Raw genomic sequence first — 20,338 nt, 5'->3', positions numbered from 1 at the left:
TTCAAAAGAAAAAGCTAGCAAAGTATTAGCAGACACTACATCAATGTTTCAAAACCCCACCCTTCTCTTGGTAAAACTATATTTTCCATTGTTAAAAAAAGTCACTTAAAAGACAAATTAAACATTATAGTAATTATTTACTGTGGGTAAACTATCAACATACATCGAAAATTTTTAAAATCCTTTTACATAAAAAGACTGCCTAGCACTAAATGCATGATAAGAGTTTTTTCAACTCCAGAATAACAACATGTATATTCCAGTTACTGTTGTAATATATTAATGAATACAAGCTGGGAAAAGCAGAAAGAAGAGCCCTCCCAACTTAATGCCTCTACTTCTGTGCATTTAGCTTTCCTGAATATATTATGGCAATGGCTACTGAGTGTGGAATTTGGCCACTCCTCAAGGGTGTTCTTTCTCCCAGTTAGAAAAATGGTCCGATTGTTTACAAACAAAAGAGCTCCCCCCCCTTACCTTTTTATAATTCCCCTCCATATCCAATGGGGATTCTTGACCGATGATGTCATCCATTCCATCACTGTCCAAATTCATCCTTTAACTCTTGAGAATTTCACTTAAGTGATAACCTCCCATGAATTCTGCTAGGCTGCTGTGCCAACGGCCCAGTACCCTGGTTACAGCTCATGCTGACGTGGGGAGCCAGCTAAGAGCCTGAGCCTGGTGGTTGTGCATATCCTTGCCCCTGCTCTGGCCCACGGACACCGCCCTGCCCGGCCTCCCTGCTCTGTCCTGAGCTCTGGCACGGGGGCAGCTGCTGGTTCTGAGGTTCTCTCTGCCTCGACAATGTGTTGAATGTCCAGCCTTCCCACCGTCTACTCTCCCCTTCCCCTGAGGGATCCCGCCTAGATCCCTCTCCACAGCACCTTTCCTCCTCCTCCCACTCAAGGGAAAGCGGATTCAATGCCCCCACTCCTCAGTTCAGGGCTGAGTGTGGATTGGAGCCCTGCGAGGAAACCAGCCACCTTATTCTGACCCAGGGTAGTGTGAGGGATAAAAATAGACGCAAAACCCGGCCTCCCAGACTTCAGTAGTGACTTAAAAGCCGGGTATCCCATGACAAAATGAAAACAGTATAATTTAAAGGCTAACCTGAAGACACATGCTTGCTCCCCACCCCCGTTTGTCCTATAACCAATCATTTTAAAATCAGATGTGAAAACCTCATCTTCTGGTAGTGGCCCAGCACAAGGATAAAATTTATTTCCAACTCAGAGAAGGAGCCCTCTGCTTCAGGATCAGTGCTTTGTTCTATCCATATAGGCAAGAGAAAAAGATCCATCAACTTTTCTTTAAAATCCAGTCAGTGGGGAAAAAAAAACTCCAGCCACTGGCGGGCTTTTACACAAAAGAGAACGCTTCCTTTCTGCTGCTCTCTTTACCCTTTTCCCATGGCTTTTGGTTTTTTACTGGCTTTACATACAGAGAAGGAAAAGGCCCACAGCTGGAGGATGTTTTCTCGTAACAGACAAACAGAAGTGCAAACATGAGCACACACTCATCATTATCAATTTACTACTACCATAAGCTAAAGATACACACACTATTTATTTTTGAAAAATGTTACTGTTTGCAGGAGAAAACGGGCCAAAGAAGAATTCAAAGGCCAAGCCCCCGTTTAACAAACCATCTTATACTCTGACACGCTTGGACAGAAAACAGCAAATGTCCTACTCAATACATTTTCCAATAGGAATTCCTGACCAAGCTCAGTGCTGTTAAGACCAGAGCTCTAAAGTAAAAATGCCGTTCAAGATGGCCTTGACACGCTCACATTCAGTTGTCTCTTTCTCTCCGCGAGTTAAAACAAAACAAAACAAAACAAAAAAGCATTTCAATTTGTGGAAGCCTTGTGGCATAAATGTGTCTTTATGCGGTTTACTGCAGTCCTCCGTCGATAAGGCAAATACCGTCCTGCGCAGTCCCTGACTCAAATCCAAATCCTGCCTTTCGCCCACCCTTATCTCCCTGCTCTGTTCCCGAGAGAATTGGGCGATGACAAGTTGTTATCACAGAAGCCAGACTTGCATCTGGCGGGGCTTCTTCTCAGCAGAGATCTCCCTCATCTTACTCTCCTCCAGACCCCAGCGCCCTCACTCTACACAAGGGTCCTACTACGTGCATACACGACACCTTCCTGACCTGGGAGGCAACGCTGGCCACCAAGAGTGGCTCCACCGTGGATGTTCCCATCATGGAAGAATTCTCCAAAGCTAAGGTTTTGGGTCAAAATGTTTTACTTTTTTACTATCAAATCCTGCCCAAGGAGGTTAGTGAAAGTGAAGGAAGCAGCGTCCTATTATCTGACATATGTTAACATAGTAACGAGAGCCGCCCTTTGCGGAGGGGTCGCTGTGGGCCATGCACTTCAAAGGTGCCTCTTAACTTATGTCTTTAGTCCTCATGGTAACCCTCTGGAGTAAATATTATTATCAACTGCATGGTGAGGTTCGGGAACTTGCCCAAGGCGAGGCAGCGGGCCAGTGGTCAGGCCAGAATTGAGACCTGGGGCCTCCGCTGCTGAGGCTCACAATCTACATGCGCAAGCTCGACCACCATCCCCTGGTTGCCTCAGTAAGAAACAGCCGCACACAATACAATAATCGAGCCTAGCTCTTACACATCAGGGCTTAGTACAGAGAGAATTCTGGCAGCACACAGAATCTCATGGACGGGAACACACATATGGAACACCCAGCCTCGATCACCGCTATCCCCTGATGATTAGGCTTCAAGAAATGAAATAAAACCTCCTTCACTGATGGTCATGACCTAACATGCTGGAGAGTGAATTTTCTTTTCTCGTCAGCCACGGTGTTTTTAGTGCCCTGTGGTTTCTTTCCAACAGCTGTTATGGTTGCAAGCTTCTTCTCTAAAGGGGCAGGGATTTTGGCTTATCCGTCTTCCTTTCCCCACAGCATCATGACAACTCCTTACACACATTAGGTGGACAGTGAAGGCTGTTGAATGAATACATGAAGAGAGGAGAAATGTACATGTTACCTAGAATGTTGCCTCTAAATGCTCCACAGTAGGAAACATTAATAGTTGATATTAGTGCTTTTCAACTGAACTCTTCTGTGGAAATCATGTATGTTCAGAAGGTAAAAATGGGTCTGGATGGGTTGAAGGGGAGGAGCTACCACAATTTTCAGGAATTTCAATCTCTTACCTAGTTAGCATCCTACTCCACCTATCTATTTATGATCAAGACTTAACACGGATGAAATCATAAACATCTAGAGATTTACAAGACTGAGTAAAATACACAAAACTGTAAGCCTAATTGCTAACATCTTTTTACTTTAATTTTAACTGGGTGGGTTTATATATATAGTTAAAATGACTGAACTCTCACTATTAACTATATATATTCAAATTAATATACATACACTAATAATATATTGACCACATACATACATATATATGTATACACACATACACTATTAATATATTATCTCTTGGAGAAGGGCACCTCAAAATCCAAGACGGAAATTTCCCAGCAACAAGGATTAATACTAAGAAAGTACTAAAGACCATTCCCTTCCTCTAACCCCAATGCCTTTTATTGTCATAAGTGGTTCTCTAATAAGTACTACAAAGAGACAAGTGATAGAACATCTCCCCAAAACACGGATGCAAGAGCTTGTAGGGTGGTGCCCAGTGGAGAATTTCCTTTGTTCCTCCCCCTAAAGGAGTGCTCAGCACATAAACAGGTTCATAGCTTAGAGCCTTTCCAGAAGGAGCTATACCACTGTATATACCTCAAGTATATATTGTATATATCTCAAGTGGTATATATATATGTATGTGTACATATATATACAAGATATACCGCTTGAGATACATAATATCTCAAGATGGCACAAGGGGGCTGATCTCTGATGTTTTCAAGAGTTTTGCTATTCAAAGTGTGTCCTTCTGACCACAGCATTTGTATCACTGGGAGCTTACTGGAAATGCAAGCCCTCAGGCCCCACCCTAGACTTACTGAATCAGAAATTTCATTTTTAAGAGAGTCTAAGAATTTTGAATACTCCTTACATTTCAGAAGCACAGCTTTAGACCTTGAGAAAAAATTCATTATAAGCTATTATCCTTCTATTTTGGACCATACTGCCAGGCATGGCGGCAAGACCCTGACTTTAGCTGCTTGGGATCAATGCTGTAATTGATTTCACTTCCAAGAGGTCCAAATGAGTAGAGAAAAGGGGAAAACAAACAAAAGACCCCCTCGGAAGACTTGAGCTCAGTATAATGTTTGGTGGTTTTGCGGTAGCTATGCAAACAAAGGGAGAACAGCTCTTCATGTCCTTCCTACAGATAATTTGCTCTGGTTCTTTCCTCCACTGCTGACCTCTCTAAAACGAACTACGCTGACATAGCACAGGCCCAGATGCTACCACTGTCCCTTGGAAAATGTACACATAGCCCCTCACAGTCCCTGAGCTTGACAGGGCCTCTTCTTACCCCTGCCCTGAAATTTAGGGACTAGAACGGAGAGCTTCAGTTTCCTGTCAAGACCATAATCTGAACCATGAGACGCACTGGTCATGTGAGCTAATGCTTTTAAAATGATCATTACCGGCCAGTGGTGAAAATGATCGACTCTGAAAACACTGACCGCATTACTGGGAAATCACTTATGCATTGTCAAAAGATTTTCCTCTTCATAGATGGAAACTGTAGTTTATCCTGATTAACCCTTCAGCAGTTCACTCCTTCCCTTCAGGCTTAACATTCAAATTCCATGTGCTATACAAACTAATGGCTGATTTATAATCTCTTTCCAAATAAACCATTTTTTTTCTTCTGTGCAAAGTTTACCTAAATTTGCTTTGCTTTTCCATTTAAGTAGCTAGATAACCTATTACAACATGCAGGCAATTTAATTAATTAATTAACTATAGAGAGACAGCACGTGTGCAAACGGGAGGAGGGGCAGAGGGAGAGGGAGAACCTCTAGCCGACTTTCCACTGAGTGTGGAGTCCAACCTGGGGCTCAGTCTCATGACTCTGAGATCACGACCTGAGCCAAAATCAAGAGTGAGGCGCTGAACAGACTGAGCCACCCAGGCGCCCACACGGGCAATTTTTCCCCCTACAGGTAATTTTTAAATAGACTTTCTGGTGCAGGCTAAAAAAATTAAAATAATGGCACTGGGAGAGTAGGGTGGAGGACGTGGAAGTGTTGGCAATAGGCAGAGTACCAGATGTTTACCCATATCAAAAAGATTGAGGACCCCAGACGTAAATCTTCTTGCCCAGCTGGACCTGAGGATAAGAAACACAACTGCAGTCACTTTGATGGCTGCAGCACCGCTTCCAAGTGGGATTGGTACTAATGCCCTCAGTACGTTTCTCTGTGTTCCTAGCACTCTTGCCCCATTAATGGGCACTTACGTCAACTGCCACAACCTCTTTGATGTTTGCTTCTGAATTCAAGTACTTTTGTTCAAGTACTCACTATTTCAGGAAGCTTGGTCATTCCTGATGCTTCTATATACTGCACAGGGAGTAGCATCAAGATTTCAAATTTTCCCTTAGTGTAGAGGACATAAATAAATAATGGGTCTACGGCCACAACACCCTGAATGCACCTGATCTCATCTGATCTCAGAAGCTAAGCAGGGTCGGACTTGGTTGGTACCTGGATGGGAGACTACTTGGGAATACCGGATGCTGTAGGCTTGGGGCACCTGGGTGGCTCCATGGGTTGGGCTTCTGCCTTCAGCTCAGGTCATGGTCCCAGGGTCCTGGGATCGAGCCCCACATTTGGCTCCTTGCTCACTGGGGAGTATGCTTCTCCCTCTCCCTCTGTGTGTTCTCTCTCTCTCTCTCTCAAATAAATAAATAAATAAATCTCTAAAAAAATAAATAATAGGATATGGCTCACTTGGGATATGTCTCTCTTAATGTTGAGCATCTGCACGTGAAATTGTGATTAGTTACCCAAGATTGTGTGTGTGTGTGTGTGTGTGTGTGTGTGTGTATGCATGTGACTGTGGGGTCTCTACTCTCCAGAAATCATCCATGCACTGGTATTTACCATAGAGATATTCCTATTTCCTTCCCATCCCTCATTGTACCCCCTTTCCAAGAGTAAATACCAGATCTTCATCTTGAAAATGTGTTGTATATTTATTTCTTAAAATTACTTGATGTCTGAATCATGATGTTTGAAGCCCCAAGTGCTACTTTAAATAGGAATGATGTGTTGTACTAAATTTCTATTTCAGATCAGGCCCATAATGAAACCCTGTTGAAATGATTTTTTTTTTTTTTTTCATCTGCACACTTACCACTGTTTTCCTTTTCTGGTAAAACATATAAATTAGATTTTCAGATATCTTGGCTAAGAACAAGTGCAGATGAATTTACATCCAGAATTATTTTCTTAATTAAATTAAGGTGATATATATGTTACCTCCTCCTCAGAAAAATACAATTACACATCAACCAGGGAAAATAATGAAGATGAAGTATTCCTCAACGCTACTGCCTATAGGAAACACTTTTTCCAATTAAAAAAAAATCTATAGACTAAGACAGAACGTTGTTTCATTGAAATTATATTTAAAATCCTGTATGGTGCTCAGGTGTCTCAGTTAGTTAAGTGTCTGCCTTTGGCTCAGGTCATGATCCCAGGGTCCTGGTATAGAGCCCCACATCAGGCTCCTTCCTCAGTGGACAGCCCACTTCTCCCTCTCCCTCTGCCTGCCACTCCCCCTGTTTGTGAGCTCTCTCAAATAAATAAATAAAATCTTAAAAAAAAAAAGGCTTGGATCAAATAGTGCACTATGCTTTCAAATTCCCTTTTCTATTAGGTCAATACATTTTTCTTCCTGGCTATGGATGAAACCAGGCTTAAATGGGCAGAATCTTAAATGAACTCAAATTTGATATCTTGTTTTCTCATTCACAGGAAGAAGGGATTGGGAAATGAGCTCTCACTTGGCCTGATGTCAATAGGGATAGAATATATTTCCTTTCCCTTGTTAACTATTAAGTAACCCACTAGAATCTTGGCAAGTTTAGTAGTTTCTCCAGCAAGAATTTAAAAAATATCTTGATGTACTACTTAAATTTATATACTCCCTAATTTTCTTGTTTGAGATCAATACAGGGCATCTTTTATCTTCTGTGCTGGATATGACACTTCAGTTGCACTGAAATGTTTCACCCAAGAAAAACTGCATGTTTCAGGAGGAAGTAAAACTACTGCTCTGTACAGTAAAAAGATTCACTGAAATTTTGTAAACTCTGATACATTAAGAAAGGCAGCTTGGAGATGAGCACTTGCCTCAACCGACCACAGGTATTTTGAAAAAGTGCTTGGGGATAGACCATGAAGTTCACCTTGGGAAAATTCTCTGGGTAAAGGAGAAATAGGTACACAGGTATGTTCTTTTTTTAAAAAAATATTTTATTTTAATTAATTTATTTGACAGAGAGAGACACGGAGGGAGAGGGAACACGAGCAGGAGGAGGGGGGTGAGGGAGAAGCAGACTCCCACTGAGCAGGGAGCCTGATGTGGGACTCGATTCCAGGACCCTGGGATCATGACCTGAGCTGAAGGCAGATGCTTAACCAACTGGGCCACCCAGGCACCCCAGAGGTATGATCTTAATGCATTGTGTCTGGGAAGGCTGGGATGTCTGTCTCTCTCTCTCTCTCTTTTTTTTTTTATTCTCTGCACTACATCCCTGTTTCTGGCACATGGGATGTTTGAACTGCTGGCAACTGTCTGAGAGGTCCACAAGCCAGATACAATGAGTGCCGTGGTCAACTTCACCACTTCACCCTGTTACACAGATCTGAGCTTCCCTCTAGGGTTATGATGGGCGATCCTGATCCTGGGGACTCAGAACAGCACCCGATGTGGAAAATCCAATTCAATCCAACAGACATTTATTGAACACACACTCCACGTAGGGAAGTAAAAGAAGTAAAAGAAGGTCCTTCTTTTCAAGAAGGCTGTTGTCTGATGGGGGAGACAGACTCATGTCATGAGTTGTAAATAGGTTCTGCTGGAAACAAAAACAAAGTGCACCAAGAAGGAGAAATTGTGAGTGCAGGAAGAAAAGGGAAGGTTTCTCGAAGAAGGTGGCATGGGAGCCTTAAAAGCTGCATCACCCTGCAATAAGGGAGAAGCAGGTGGTGTGTGGGCGGGAGCCCTTCTAGGCTCAGGTACCACAGCAAAGCAAAGATCTGATGGCAATATGGGGGCAGGAGCGTAGGGAGTAGAGGGACGAGTGCTTCTGCCCGGGGTTCAGATCAGAGTTAGCCCTTGGATGCCACGCAGAGGGGTAGGGATTATAGCCTGAGGAAAATGGGGGAACATTAAAGATTTCTAGTGTGCTTCCTCAAGACCAGGTGTGTGTTTGAAGAAGCCTCTCTTTATGTCCCCAAGGGAGGAAAGAGATGAGGGTCATTCACATGCCATTTTCCTTTTTTTTTCTTTCAAGTCTCCATTCCCCCAGTAGCTAAGAATGTGAGGGTGTGATCTATATCTGAGGTCATAGGGGAATTTAAGCGATGGAAAGAAAGGGATGAAAGCATGTCATTGTTTTTATATACACACTAACCCCAAAAACCAACTGCAGGGAAAGAGGAGAAAATATTTGGTAGCTTTTAAGCAAAATGGACCCTTTGACCCAAACTTGTGCTTTCAAGTTAACAATATTTCAAAGCTTGCTCTCAGAGACCATTTAGAAGAATCTGGCCTCTTGAAGGCTGCCAGGTCTGAAGCTGTGGGCAAGGCTCTTTCCTGAAGAGATTGGCTTCCTCCCAAGACTGGAAAATGGAGGTCGATAGCTCTATCTTTTAACACGGCTACAACCGAAAATGACAACACATGCCTCAGTAACCTCTCAGCTAATGTAAATCCTGTGAGGGAGAAGTACATGAAGATGTTGACAACGTGAGAACCGTTCAAAATGAAACAACCATAAAAAATCCTGCCTGAGAATTTCTCTCGGAGCATCCCTCCTTGGGTTAACTTGTTCAAAGCCCTGTGCATCCAAACACTTCAAGCAGCGGTTTTAAAGCCCTCGGTAGCGATAAAACTCTTCTTCTCAAAATTATCATCTACTTGGAAGAGGAGTAAATCAATTATACATCCATACAGTGGCAACATGTGATTGGGAAATGAAGCAATGCAAAGTTTTCCCTGGCTGCTTTACAATCTTCGCTGAGACCCTCATGTGCATCAGAGAAGGCGGCTCTTAATTCATGGTAACTGACTTATTTCTGCAGAAAGGTAGCCTCTGGCAGGAACAAGGCCAGGATGTTAACCAGGGAAAATCCCATTTCATAGATGAGAAAACTAACAAGAAACAAAGGGATATTCTGGCCCGCAGACAATGAAAACAGTGCAGGCTAATGGTGTACGGGTGTTGCGTGGGTGGGGAGGAAGGATAGAGTAAGACTGAAAGTCATCCCAGTGATCAAAATATAAGAAACCACGATGCCATAGTATGTTTACAATGCCGTTTTTCTTAGTCACTTTTATACATAGTAGGCTTATCCATCCGTATTACCCAAGGGTTTGTCCTAAGCTCTGGGAAAGCAGATGGATATAAATATAAACATCCCTGCCCTCATGGAGCTGACATGCGAGGGAGACAGAAAAGAGACAAATATGTAAAACATGTCTCTGAGAGATGGTGATGAATGCCAGGTATAAAAGCAAATTAGGGAAGTGTCATGGAGACCCTGGGGTAGAAACAGGGAGTTGGAAATTGACATAGTTAAGTCACAGAAGGCCTTCCCAAGAAGGTGACGTTTCAGCAAAGACCTGAAGGAAGTGAGAGACTTACTGACAGGAAAAATACGGGATGCCAAGTTGAATGTGAATTTCAGATAAACAGAGAATGATTTTTTAGTATAAATTTACTCCAAATACTGCAGATTATTTGCTAATCTGGCAACCCTACATGGGAGTACCTGGGGGAAGCATACAGCGCAGAAAGGACAGCAAGTTCAAGGCCAGGCCGGCACAGTGGGACGGGAGTGAAAGGAAAGGGGAATGTGGAAAGTCCCAGAGGCATCAGGGGCAAGTTGACGCAAGGCCCTTAGGGTCAGGGGCCTTATTCTGAGGAGAATTTTGAGACGAGTGACATGTTTTGACTTAGGTTTTAATAGACCATTCTGGATACTGTGTTGAAAATTAGACTACAGTAGGGGGCAGGGGGAGAGTTAGAGCAGGACCAGTTAGGAGGCCATTATGCTCTGATGATGATGATGATGATATTAATAATAATATATGCCTAGGCATCGGCACCAAAATGAGCATATAATTTTGGGGAATGTTCCCCGGAGTTCCATTCATGGACTCTCCATTAAGAAACCTTGGTATACATTTATGGAAGAAATAAATAAAGAAATTCTACTTACTAAAAATGCTACCCTAAGGAATCTGCCTTAATCACTGCATTTTCACCCTTAAAACCAAATAAATAAGCTTTCATCCAAAAATGGGCAAGTTTCTGAAAAACATCCTACTGTTGAAATAACCAGTGATGATGACAACATCAAACCAAGGACTTAGAGAAAAATGCCCTTTCTGAATCCAAACATGTGTGGTGCCAGGTGGGTTCTAAACCTAAGGTTTCTAAGCAGATTAAGACTTGGCTTCACGGTTAATGTTTTTACTGATTTATGAATAAAGGGAGGGTGTTTCAAACATAGACACGAAGGTAGTTCTACTCTAAAACCTCAGGGAGCTACAGAATCAATTGACCATTATTATCTGCCTAATACACTTAATTTTACTGTGAAAATAAGCAATAAATATTTCAAAACTATTAAACACACAATGACAGTGTTATATGTTGTAGTTCATGTAAAATAAAATCAATTTGTCCCCTTTCAGAAGCAGTTGGCTAACAAAATCCCTTTTCCTCAGATGAAATTGCTGATCTCTGACCAATTTTTGACCTATAAGACCAGTGATTTCATGACCAACTTAATGAAAAGGTATAGGGAATAATCTTATACTAGTTAGCCTTTCAAAAGTTAAGTTCTATAGCTTCTCTGAAAAGAGAGAAAATAATGACTTTAATTTTATAGTAATTTAGTCCCCTGGAGCCATGCCATAAATAGGTTAGGCTCTCCACAGATGTTTGACATACCCCATTCTCAATCTCTGGACTGCGTGTAAGTGAAGTTTTGGTTTTTCCTCAGCATTTTCCCTTTCTCATGGGAAGAATTCCTGTGAAGCACAAGTCTCAATGTTAGGATCTACAGACCTAGATGTACTATGAAATGAAAATACAGTAAAACAAGCCTGAAATTACAAAACTGCCATCATGAAGCAGAGAGAAAAGTGAGTGGATAAATATATTTTGTAGGCACACTTTACTTAGCTGAGAAACTACTGCCTTGAGTCTTGTGCAATGTAGACTCTGCCTGCATACATTTACCTCTGGGAAATCTGGCCTAATGAGAAACACCTGCTTGTCTCAGGTAACTCACCTCCCACAAGGAAGAGGCATTGTTAAGTTAAAAACCTGGTCAGTTGAGTAATCCCCCAATGGTACCCATCCTGGACTTGGATTAGCCATGCCTGCTGCTGCAAAGAGCAATTACTCTGAGAACATTCTCGTTGTCTGCTTACAACGAGGGCACTTTCAACGTTGCCTCAACAGTCCAAGTTGCAGGAAGGAGTTATTATTAATACTCTAGAATGGGTCTTTGAGATTGTTTAATTCAAAACTCCACATAGCAAATTAGCACAAAGACAAATATGTAATCCTAAAAAATTTTCCATGTGGAGTTTTTTATGCGTGTCAGCACCTTAATTCTTATTTACACATGCTAGTAAAAACAAGTTTGAAAAGACGTACAAGTGCAACTTCAAACATCAAGTGCATGCTGGCCCATTTTTGAAAATTTCTCAGATCATCAATTATGCTTATTTACATAACTCCCTTAGAGACAGTCCTAAAAACTGGACCTGAAACCACTCATCTCCTAGGCAGTGAGCAAAAATCGTATTTTGCCATGTTACCCGAGTGAATTCGGTTCAGTTTTTTCCCCTCCCGAAGCCCCTTAAATTCAATTACAGTTTACAGCAGTTCCTCTTATTTGCACAGGCAGAGAACGTGCAAAGCGCAGATCACCTCAGTGGATTTCACAATATGCTTCAAGGGCCAAGGAAGCAGTGTTTTCTGCCCCATTACTCCCCAGAAAACCTAATTACAATTCAGATACTGTATGCGAGGAAGGCCAGGAGTGGAGGATGGCAAAATCCCTTGAAAATCCGGAAAGAGGCAACCTGCTGCTCTGGAAAAGGAAGGCCTCCTCTCCCGAAAGGATTCCAGCCTCGCAATCGGGCTTGAAATCTTACCTGATACGAACAGTTCTCCTGATGTACCATCTCAGTGCATCCTAGGGCCCAGACCCCAAAGCAGCACGGCTCCGCGAGGCTGCGGAGGCAAGGCGCGGAGCATCCACGGGCGGCGAGAACGCCCTGGGAAGGCAGGGGCTCCCCGCGGATTAAAATGGATGCTGTTTCGCTGAGCAACCTGCGCAGTGGCACTGCCTGTGCCGGGAAGCGCGCAGCGAGCCGAGCCGCTCTCCTCGGAAACCAGCAGTGAGGCTCGCAAACATGGAGCTAGGACCGGGCTGGGGGAGGGGGCGCGCTCATCGCTGGCACAATCAGCCAATTATATTATAGGCACAAAGAAAAGGATCAGTCTGGGGCTGGTGTGACCTTCTGGTGCTTTATGAAGGCAGCTAACTGATGTGGAAACATTCTAGTCCTCATTAAAGGGAAAAAGGCCAGCGAGGGAGAGGGAGAGAGACAGACACAAATCAATGTTGCCGGTGAACGTTTCTAACCTCCGGCATCATCCCGCCAGCCCGCAGATGCTGCTGGCATGGCGCTTGTGAAAAAGGCCTCAAAGATCGTTTCAGAACTTCTGACATGCGAAAGGGGGAGGCAATCCATTCTGAAATATGGACATTGAAGGGACGATTCCAGTGTTGAGTGTTTGTCAACTTCATAACTAAAGGGAGGGTCTTCGCTCCTTAAGAGGATGTTATTTTGATTCCCCACTTCTTTTGGCTTTTAGCTGCCTTTGAAGTCCCACAGAAATCAGATGAAAAAATTATTTCTAACTTTTTTTTTTAAGGGAGGGAGCTTATTCAGGTATGAAAGTCAGTATAAGTCATTCATTTCATGAAAATGAAACTGAACAGGTTTTTTTTTTTTTTTGAAAGTAAGGTTATATATATACATAAAATCCAATGCCAGGACTTGAATATATAGACACCCTAACACAGTACATACTCTCTTAGAGAAAGACCATTCTACCTAAGAGTCTGTAATGGAAAGAATTCTGGACCTGCAGGTAGTACTCAAGGAAAATATGTGTTTCTGGGGGGATAAAGGGAAAAAATGTCTGAAATGCTTCACAGGGTCATTCTGGGATTTTAGGATATATAGAAAGAAACAACCGGCTCTGTAAATTCTTGAAGCTAGCTAATTAATGACAACAAATTAAGAAAATAAACACAATAAAATAAAATTTCCTTATCTATATTACTCAGTTGCTATAGGCAATTTGTTTTGTTGTTTCTTAATAAAATGGCCTGAGCACATAAATGATAATAAAGACCTGACTGAATTTAAACCACCAAATTAAAAAAAAAATCAATAGAGAAATTATTAATTAATATGTACCTATCTAGCTATCCACCTCCTCAAAAACTCTCACTATTAACCACACAGTCTTCATTATGCTACTGCCAGAGAAAAACAAGTACTTTATCCCTGAGGAATGAAATCAACATGTTTGCCAAGTTTTTGCTTCAAGCCCTATCTTAAGGAATGGTGGGAATTTGTGTTAGGAGTATACAGTGATGTATTTATAATTCTGCAAGAACACCTCTGTTGCTTGGAAAGAGAAAAACCTGTTTTTAGAAATATTCTTCATTTTTACCATTTGAGATTCGAACAGGAGAGAAATTTGCTACCTGAGTTCCACTCCAGGGACACACTTACACGCATGGAGAGCTTCCTTATGCGTGGAGAACTTCCCAGTTAGGGGAGTGAAGAAGTGAAAGGTAAGGCCGCCGGATGATCTCATAGGTTTGGATTTCAGCACTGGGTTCACCGGGTCCACCGGGTCCACCGGGTCCCAATGAAAAGTACTCTGGAGATCTAGCCTGCAGAAGCTCACAGCCCTTCTTTGTGGAATACAGGAGAAAGACAGGCTGTGGGACTGCACGACTCTTTAGGCCTGTTCATTGTCAGGTTGCACAATGAAAGCTTGAAGAACAAAGCAGAAACCTGAGCTAGATCATGAGTCTTCTTAAAAGCAGGATGAAGAAAAGAGGACAGAAACTTTCCAGAAAAAGGAAACTCTATTCAATACATCCTCATCCCAAACTCCGTCCTCCTCTATTGAGTTGTCCACACAGGACAGAGACAGAGATTTCCAGGTGGGGTTTGTTATACAACCCGCTAGATGAAGGTTCTGGAATCATAAGGACATGTAAGGAAAAGTAGGCCCTAAGAAAAGTTCCTTTCGCAAGGTGGCAAGTAAGATGAAATGAAAATCCTATACCTAATAGAGAAGGCATACCCCAGCTTTCCAAGACAGAACAGCTTTAACTTCAAAGGCTGTTAAAACTTGACTCAAGTTACTACTTTGACAATTTGTGACCTAAAGATTCAGGAACATGCTTTCAAGCTATAAAGGCCTAAAAAGCCACTTCCTGGACTCTGTTCTCTTCTGAAAACTAAAGGCTCTGGGATGGATTACATAAGCTCCTAAAAACATTTATCATGTGTTGTTTTAAAAAAAAAAAAAAAAGTCTAAACATGATCCCACTCTTCACAGTTGCTATTCCATAAATAGTGGAAGTGACTCAGAGGTGGCTCTGGGGAGAACAGATTTCTGACAATTGTATCCCAAACCCTGTCAAAAAACTCTCTCAAGCAGTATAAACAAGATTAAAAAAAAGGTAACATATCAAGCAAGCTTCCCTTTATAGTCATTCATTGGAAAGGACTCTGTGTTACAATTTAAATTATGATTTGCTAGTACAAAAAACTTTAAACAGAAACCAGCTGTTCCAAGAACATTTAAGCTAGAATAACTTACCAAACTACGCTACCATTTGTTATTTTTGGACCAAAAAATATTGGCGAACTGTGTAAGTATGGTCTATGTAGCGTAGAGATTCTTTTTTCTTCTTAGGTCTATGTAACTTTCCTGCCCATAAAAAGTACTGGGTTTCAGATTTAGACAGGACTTTAAGAGATAGACTGCTATTTTCCAGATCTGGAAACTGAGGCCTAAGAAAGTTGTGACATACCCAAGAATATAAATCCTCCTCTCCTCAAACATCAACAACAAGGCATCAAAATAAGAAGAAAAAAAAAAAAAAAACCCGCCAGATTTTCTAGGTCCATATCTAGTGAATGTGTTCTTAGTAAACAGTGTTAAATGAAGGCTCACGAGATTTGGAGAAATAAACCCCTTTGACTGAGCCCGTGTAGGCCGGCCTCGAAATCAAAATCTGTCATAAAGTACCAGGTTGCAGTATGGTTCTACCTAAATCTGGATCAAAGTTATGCTTAAAAGGAAGAAAATTTAGAGTATTTCTTGATTGAGCCGTTTTTCTGGGACTGAGCAAACTATGGTGTCTGTAAACCCAGAAAAGTATTTTTTTCAATTGTGGCAGTTAATAGCAATAGAATGAAGATTTTTGCGGTAGTGAAGGTAGTGACAAAAAGTCATTATCTACAAGTCATGTGAGCATACAGTTTAAAAATGAATTATTTGGGTTAGGGACCAACTCGGAGGGGACACGGGGAACTTTCTGGCACAAGCTGTGTGATTTGATAAGGACTTGGCTTACACAGGTGTGTACATTTGCCAAAACTCATTGAATAATACATTTTGCACCGTATGCAAAATTTACCTGCAAAGAATAAAAAGGACCTGGTGAACAAATTCTGAACTATAGTCAATGATATGCAAGCGTTTGAAATGCATCAATAAATGAGATGAAATGATGGACAGATAGAGACAGTTTGATGGAAAGTTCTGACAAAGCAAGTTTAGTAAAACTTTAACTGTAGAATCTGGATGGGGCGTACGTGGGCATTCACCAAAGAATCATCCAGTTTGAAAATGTTCACAATGAAATTTTAGGAAACAATGAAGTTAGGGGGTGGGGAAGATGAGCAAGGAAGTCATTGTCTTAAGAATTGTCTTAAACTTGTAAGCTTTTCCTTAGGAATTTTGGAAATGCTGGTAGACATTTTTTGGAGCTTTCGGCTGTGCTTCTTTCAGGGCAATGGAAGACAAGGAATTATAAGAAAAATCAATCCTGGCCACATTAGGGCAACTAGGTCCTTGAAGGACCTACCAAAGAACACAGTCGGTATCACCGAGACAATAAACCTTAGAAAATGGCTTTATAGTTCACAAAGTACCGTCCTTGACATTTCCCTCGATCCTTACAGCCTCGTAGTTCAAACAGATTCCTATTTTGTGCCATGTGAAGTGTTTCTGTCTTCAAGGAGTTTGGTGAGACAAATAAAGCAGTATACAAATGATTGTATAGAATGATGAATGATTTGTGCCTTCAAAGACATTTTGTCTGCTCACTAGGAATTCTGGAGACGAAGAGAACTCTTAGCTAGGGGACACCAGGAAACTGCAATAATCTTGTTCATTTGGTTGTTCACTTCTTGAGTACCTATCTTTTCTATGTCTAGATTCACATAAATTTACTTAGAATTTGGATCTTGCATTGGTTTATTCAGTGCTAATATCCCCAACATCTGAAATAGTGCCTGGTATATAATGGGTTCTCAATAAATATTTTTAACTGAATGTATAAATGACCATGACCTTCAGAACATCACCTCATTTATCGTGGGACTCAGTTTCCTCTTCTATCAATTGAGGATGTTAATTCCTCGTTTATTGGATTGCTTACCGGATGAAATGAGAATAACATGTAAAACAGCTTTTTGGTGCTCAGGAGAGGAACAGAAATGGATTTTTCCCCCTCTCCTAATTAAAGGCAATGCAACAGGTCAAGAACAAAGAGAGGCCTGAATGATGGAGGCGATAGAGGGGATGGAAAGGAAAAGACTGAGGGACGCATTGCATGAGACACCATGAAAAATGTACTGATGGATCCAGCCGGTGATCGAACTTGTGAGTCAACAAGACAAGAAGTCACGAGGCTTTGAGAGCACTGCTGGAGTGAAGCTGGTGCTACGCAAAGGAACAGGGAAGTCAGAGGAGGAGTTGATTCTGGGGGATTGGGTTGCAGTAATGAGTTCTTTTATTTTTTCCCGTAAAGTTCTAAGTTGAAGGTGCAGGAGGCAACTGGGGCTCAGGAGACAAGTCAGGTCAACAGATGGAATTTGGGTGTGTTTTCTTTTTTTCTTTCAGGGAAAGAATAGTTGAAGTTGTAGAAAATTAGATGAAGAGAAAGACTGTAGAGAAAGAACTAGTAAGAAATAAAGACATCCCTATGGTAAGCACAATAATGACTTCCTAAAGTATCCACTTCCTAATCCCCACCTAGGAAAGGGGAACTAAGGTTGCTCATCAGCTGACCTTGAGATGGGAGATTATCCTGGTTATCTAGATGGGCCCAATGTCATCACAAGGGTCTTTAAGGTAAAAGGAGGAGGCCAAAGAGGAAGGAACAGAGAGATGGTAGTGGGAGAAAGGCCGGCTCTGTGTTGTTGGCTTTGAGGACACAGGAAGAGCTCATAAACCAAGGAGTATTGGAGGCCTCTAGAAGAGGAAAGGCAGGGAAATGGATTCTCCCCTAGAGCCTCCAGAAGGAGCACAACCCCGATGACATATTGATATTAGTCCAGTAAGACTCCTTATGAACTTCTGACCTCCAGAACTACAAGATAATTGTTTGTATTGACCTAAGTCACTAAGTTGGGGTACATTTTTATAGCAGCAATAGGAAATTAATATTAGTCTTGGGTGAAACCTGCATTTAGAGGGCAAGAGGAAGCAAAGGGAATGTGGTTAACAGGGTGAGAGGAAAATGAAAACCAATGTAGTGAGGGGATAACTGGGGGTGCTGGCAGAGCTAAATTGCTTCACATCGTTTTCTGCAGGGAAGCAGACAAGACTAGGGGGTGGAAGGTAAACACAACAAGAGCCATTAGTTCTGACTGTTAGGAAGTCCTCGGTTCCTCTTGAGAGAACAGCCTCAGTAGTAGTGTGTTAGGGTGGAAACCAGGTCATAAATGGTTGAGAAGTTGAAGGACTGAGTAGAAAGCAGTTTGCAAGCACTTCTGTTGATTAATTAGAGCATTAGGATGGTAGGCTGGAGTGTATAGTGGAATCAGAGGGGCTGTGGTTGTGGCTGATTTTTAAGATAGGAGAGACCCAAACATATATGTGTTCAGCAGGGAAGGAGCTAGTGAGAAGGGAAAATTGAAGACAGTGGGAGAAAATAACCAAAGGGCCAGGTCCTGGAGTTAGACCAGAAGCACATGATGGGTCTTCATTCAGCTGTGGACCTGAAGATATGATGAGCAAAGTTATGAAGTAGTGCTGAGTACGGAGGAGGTCATGGTGGTCATGGTGGAGAAAGATGCCAGAGCACAGGTGGGGAGTATCCTCGGGCCCTTAAAGGAGCAGCAGGTGGTTAAGACCTACCTGAAGGGCAGGGAGGGCTAGGGTGGCAGCAGAGAGTCTGGACCAATATGGTGGAAAGCTTTTCCAAGAGATTTTGTAGAGGGTGTTGCTGTATTCCCTGAGAATATTCAGTTAACGCTATAGAAGAATAAGAAAAACAAATGGAATGAATGAAACTCATGAGGTGTGAAGAAGAGATGAATATGTAGTAGTTTGTCAGACATAAGTGAAACTGCATAAGATGGTTAGGGTGAGACAATGAGTAACCAAGTAGACAGAGGCAGCATTCACCATATGTATCAGTAAGTAACCTGGATGTGTTAGACATGGATCAAGCATTTGTGTCCAGGACACAGAAAGGAATGGAAAGCATAAAGAAGCACCTAATATTCACAACACTCTAAATAACCTGAGGCATTCGCTATTCATTAGATTGTACACTGACTGTCCACTGGTGCCATCCATTCTGGCCCTGTGCGTCCTCTGCCCAAGAAATGCAAATACAATCCAGAACTGCTCATCAGGAGAGGGCGTGAGCTACAGGGGAAGCCAGAGGGACTTGTCCCTGTGTCTCTGATAAGCCAAGTTGCATGTCACTGGCAGGCACCTCATTGGGCTTCCCTTCTCAAACTTCAACCCTGGTTCACAGCCTTATCATCAACAGGGAAGGTAGCTGTGGCAGAAAGGCTGGATATAGAAATATCATATAACCCAAGATTCAGGTTATACGGTCCCGTGCCGTATTCTGTGTATGTCAGTGTGTCCCTGTTTCCTTGCTTTTTGATATGCATTTTAAATTGATTCAATGAACTGTGATTTGAGCATGTTAATTTGGTCTGTGACTTCTGGGATAGAGTGCCTATAAGGGACTTGGGAGGCTCCTGTTGCATCAAGGTCATTTCTCACGAGTCACTTCAAGGTCATTTCTCATCTTGTGTCACTCACATGACAGAGAGAATGCTTGGTATCAGAATATTCCCACATGCTCTCAGGCCCAGAAATGGGAAGTGAGAGAAGTATAAAAATGAGATCGGTTATAATTTTTTTATCCTTGAACTATAAATAAGGAACTTATCTGAGATTCTCACAAACCATTGTAAACAATTTACTCAGAAGTTTTGGACTATCCTGACCCTGGTTACCTTTGTTCCAGGCATTAAAAATTAGTTTCCTGAGCAAATAATCAGTGTGAATCAATGGGTGTCATGTTTTCTTTTCTTTTTTGAAGTATTAGATCTATTTTTTAAAATGAAAACTGATATGCAAAATAATAGAAATGTTTTTAGAGCAACATAAAATTTTTAGTTCAAATTTAGTTCAAATATTTACCAATTATATCCTTTATTGAGAACATGAGGCTGTTTTGTTGAACACAAATATTTGAAACTAGAACTTATAGATGTCAGTGGAAGTTTTAGTCCCACTGTATTTTTACATTTACTTACTTTGATTGCATCACATCAAGAGAATCTGGTTTCACATAGATAAATAGTTGGAAATGGTAACAGGTCTTTTTAATAACTTATGTTGCAATCTCTGATAGTCTTCATTAAACATATCTAGAAGCTTGAAAGCAAAGTAATAAGAAATTTATTTCCGGAGTAACTTACTAACAATACAGAGCACCTGCTTACATTTGTCATAAGGAACAGATAAGAAAACACAGAGT

General features: G+C 41.7%; 1 protein-coding gene and 1 pseudogene across 4 annotated transcripts in view; one reads left to right on the top strand and one right to left on the bottom strand.

Moving 5' to 3' along the window:
* Positions 1 to 20,338, bottom strand: part of SCHIP1 (schwannomin interacting protein 1) — a 127,428-nt gene that overhangs the window by 40,415 nt on the left and 66,675 nt on the right. The window contains exon 1 of one of the 4 annotated variants that reach the window (XM_047728945.1): positions 12,375 to 12,629. The exons of 2 other annotated variants lie outside the window; for them this stretch is intronic. In XM_047728945.1, coding sequence (XP_047584901.1) covers positions 12,375 to 12,404 — 30 coding nt within the window. In that variant the 5' untranslated portion in view covers positions 12,405 to 12,629. Of the gene's footprint in view, positions 1 to 477; positions 965 to 12,374; positions 12,630 to 20,338 lie in introns of those variants that run through there. One more of the 4 variants, XM_047728936.1, reaches the window with a different exon arrangement.
* Positions 5,594 to 5,712, top strand: LOC125089272 (uncharacterized; annotated as a pseudogene).

This window comes from Lutra lutra, chromosome 1 (genome assembly GCF_902655055.1).
Source record: "Lutra lutra chromosome 1, mLutLut1.2, whole genome shotgun sequence".
In the NCBI taxonomy this organism is placed as follows: domain Eukaryota; kingdom Metazoa; phylum Chordata; class Mammalia; order Carnivora; family Mustelidae; genus Lutra; species Lutra lutra.
Note: the sequence above shows the minus strand (reverse complement) of the source record. Positions and strands in the feature narration are given on the sequence as shown.